At 48.9% G+C, this 1,163-nt stretch overlaps 1 protein-coding gene across 1 annotated transcript; it reads left to right on the plus strand.

Annotated features, from left to right (window-relative positions):
* Positions 1-291: 291 nt before the first annotated feature.
* Pmar_PMAR014295 (conserved hypothetical protein) lies at positions 292-1,103 on the plus strand (the record flags this gene model as incomplete). The annotated part of the gene is made up of 1 exon (XM_002775205.1): positions 292-1,103. A coding segment is annotated over one exon (812 nt), but the record flags the coding sequence as incomplete, so codon positions are not given.
* Positions 1,104-1,163: the final 60 nt, after the last annotated feature.

Raw genomic sequence — 1,163 nt, forward strand, 5'->3', positions numbered from 1 at the left:
CACACCACCGAGCAAAGGAAACATTAGCACCCAACTCGTTCATGTCGTCAATGTCTACCATACCATCGACACCAGAAACGATGAGCTCAGAGAAAAACCTCCTTGAGAAAGCTTGCTATACATCTTGCAGAATGACGTGAACAACATTCATCTCGCCTTTCGATTGCTGCTGGGAACCTTTCAGTTCACAACTCACGCTTGGTCTACGATATCAATAACTTCTACTGGTCACCAGTAATTGGTGAACTCCAGTGAATTCTACAGTCTAATCCTTTCTAGATTCCTTAGTAGTGTCAAGTCATGCGACCTTCAAGGCCTGCGCTTGTTCGGTTCACATACCTACCTACCAAAGCTCGGTTCCATGCTGGGACGAGACCTGTACAAGCGCTTTTGCCTCTCTGCTGAGAGCCTCTTCTACCGATTCTCGAGATTCTGCTCTTCAGCTCATAGAAGCTAAGCGGTCTGCTTACTGTGACTCTGTTCGCTCTAAGCTCGTTGGTGGTCGACTGTCGTGTAAGCAGTTTCATCGTCTCGCTAAAGAACTCTCGCTGAGCACCAAAGCTAAGTCTTGCGCTATTCCCTCTTTGGAACTGAGCCCTGGTGTTCTCACTACTGAAGATGCGGCTAAAGCCGAAGCGCTGGCGAAGCATTTCAAAGATGATACTTCCCCCGTGTCCGCCCCCTTCAAACTTGGTGATAGGATCGCTGACGCACAATCCATCACAACCTTACGTGTTGACCCTTGTGATGTTAGGAGTGTTCTTGAACGACTGAATGTCTCTAAAGCTGCAGGCCCTTCTTGTATCAGCCCTAGGGTTTATCGTGAAGTAGCTGGTGTTCTAGCCCTCCCTCTCTCAAGACTCTACAACAACATCCTCCAAAAGGGTTTATGGCCAAGGGCTTGGAAGACCTCCAACATTTGCCCCATCTACAAGCGGAAATCCAAGCGTGATCTTCGCAACTACCGTCCAATTGCTCTGCTTGAAATCCCCTCGAGGATTTTTGAGCGTATCATAGCTCAAAAGTTGGTTCACCATGCCATTACCATGAACATCCTCGCCCCTGACCAAGCCGCTTTCCTACCTGGCCGTTGCACTGGCGATGTGATGTGGGAATTCATGGCTGACGCAATTGGTGCTATGAACGAACGCAGCTGCTGGCAT

This window comes from Perkinsus marinus, assembly GCF_000006405.1.
Source record: "Perkinsus marinus ATCC 50983 genomic scaffold scf_1104296956294, whole genome shotgun sequence".
Classification (NCBI taxonomy): Eukaryota; Perkinsozoa; order Perkinsida; family Perkinsidae; genus Perkinsus; species Perkinsus marinus.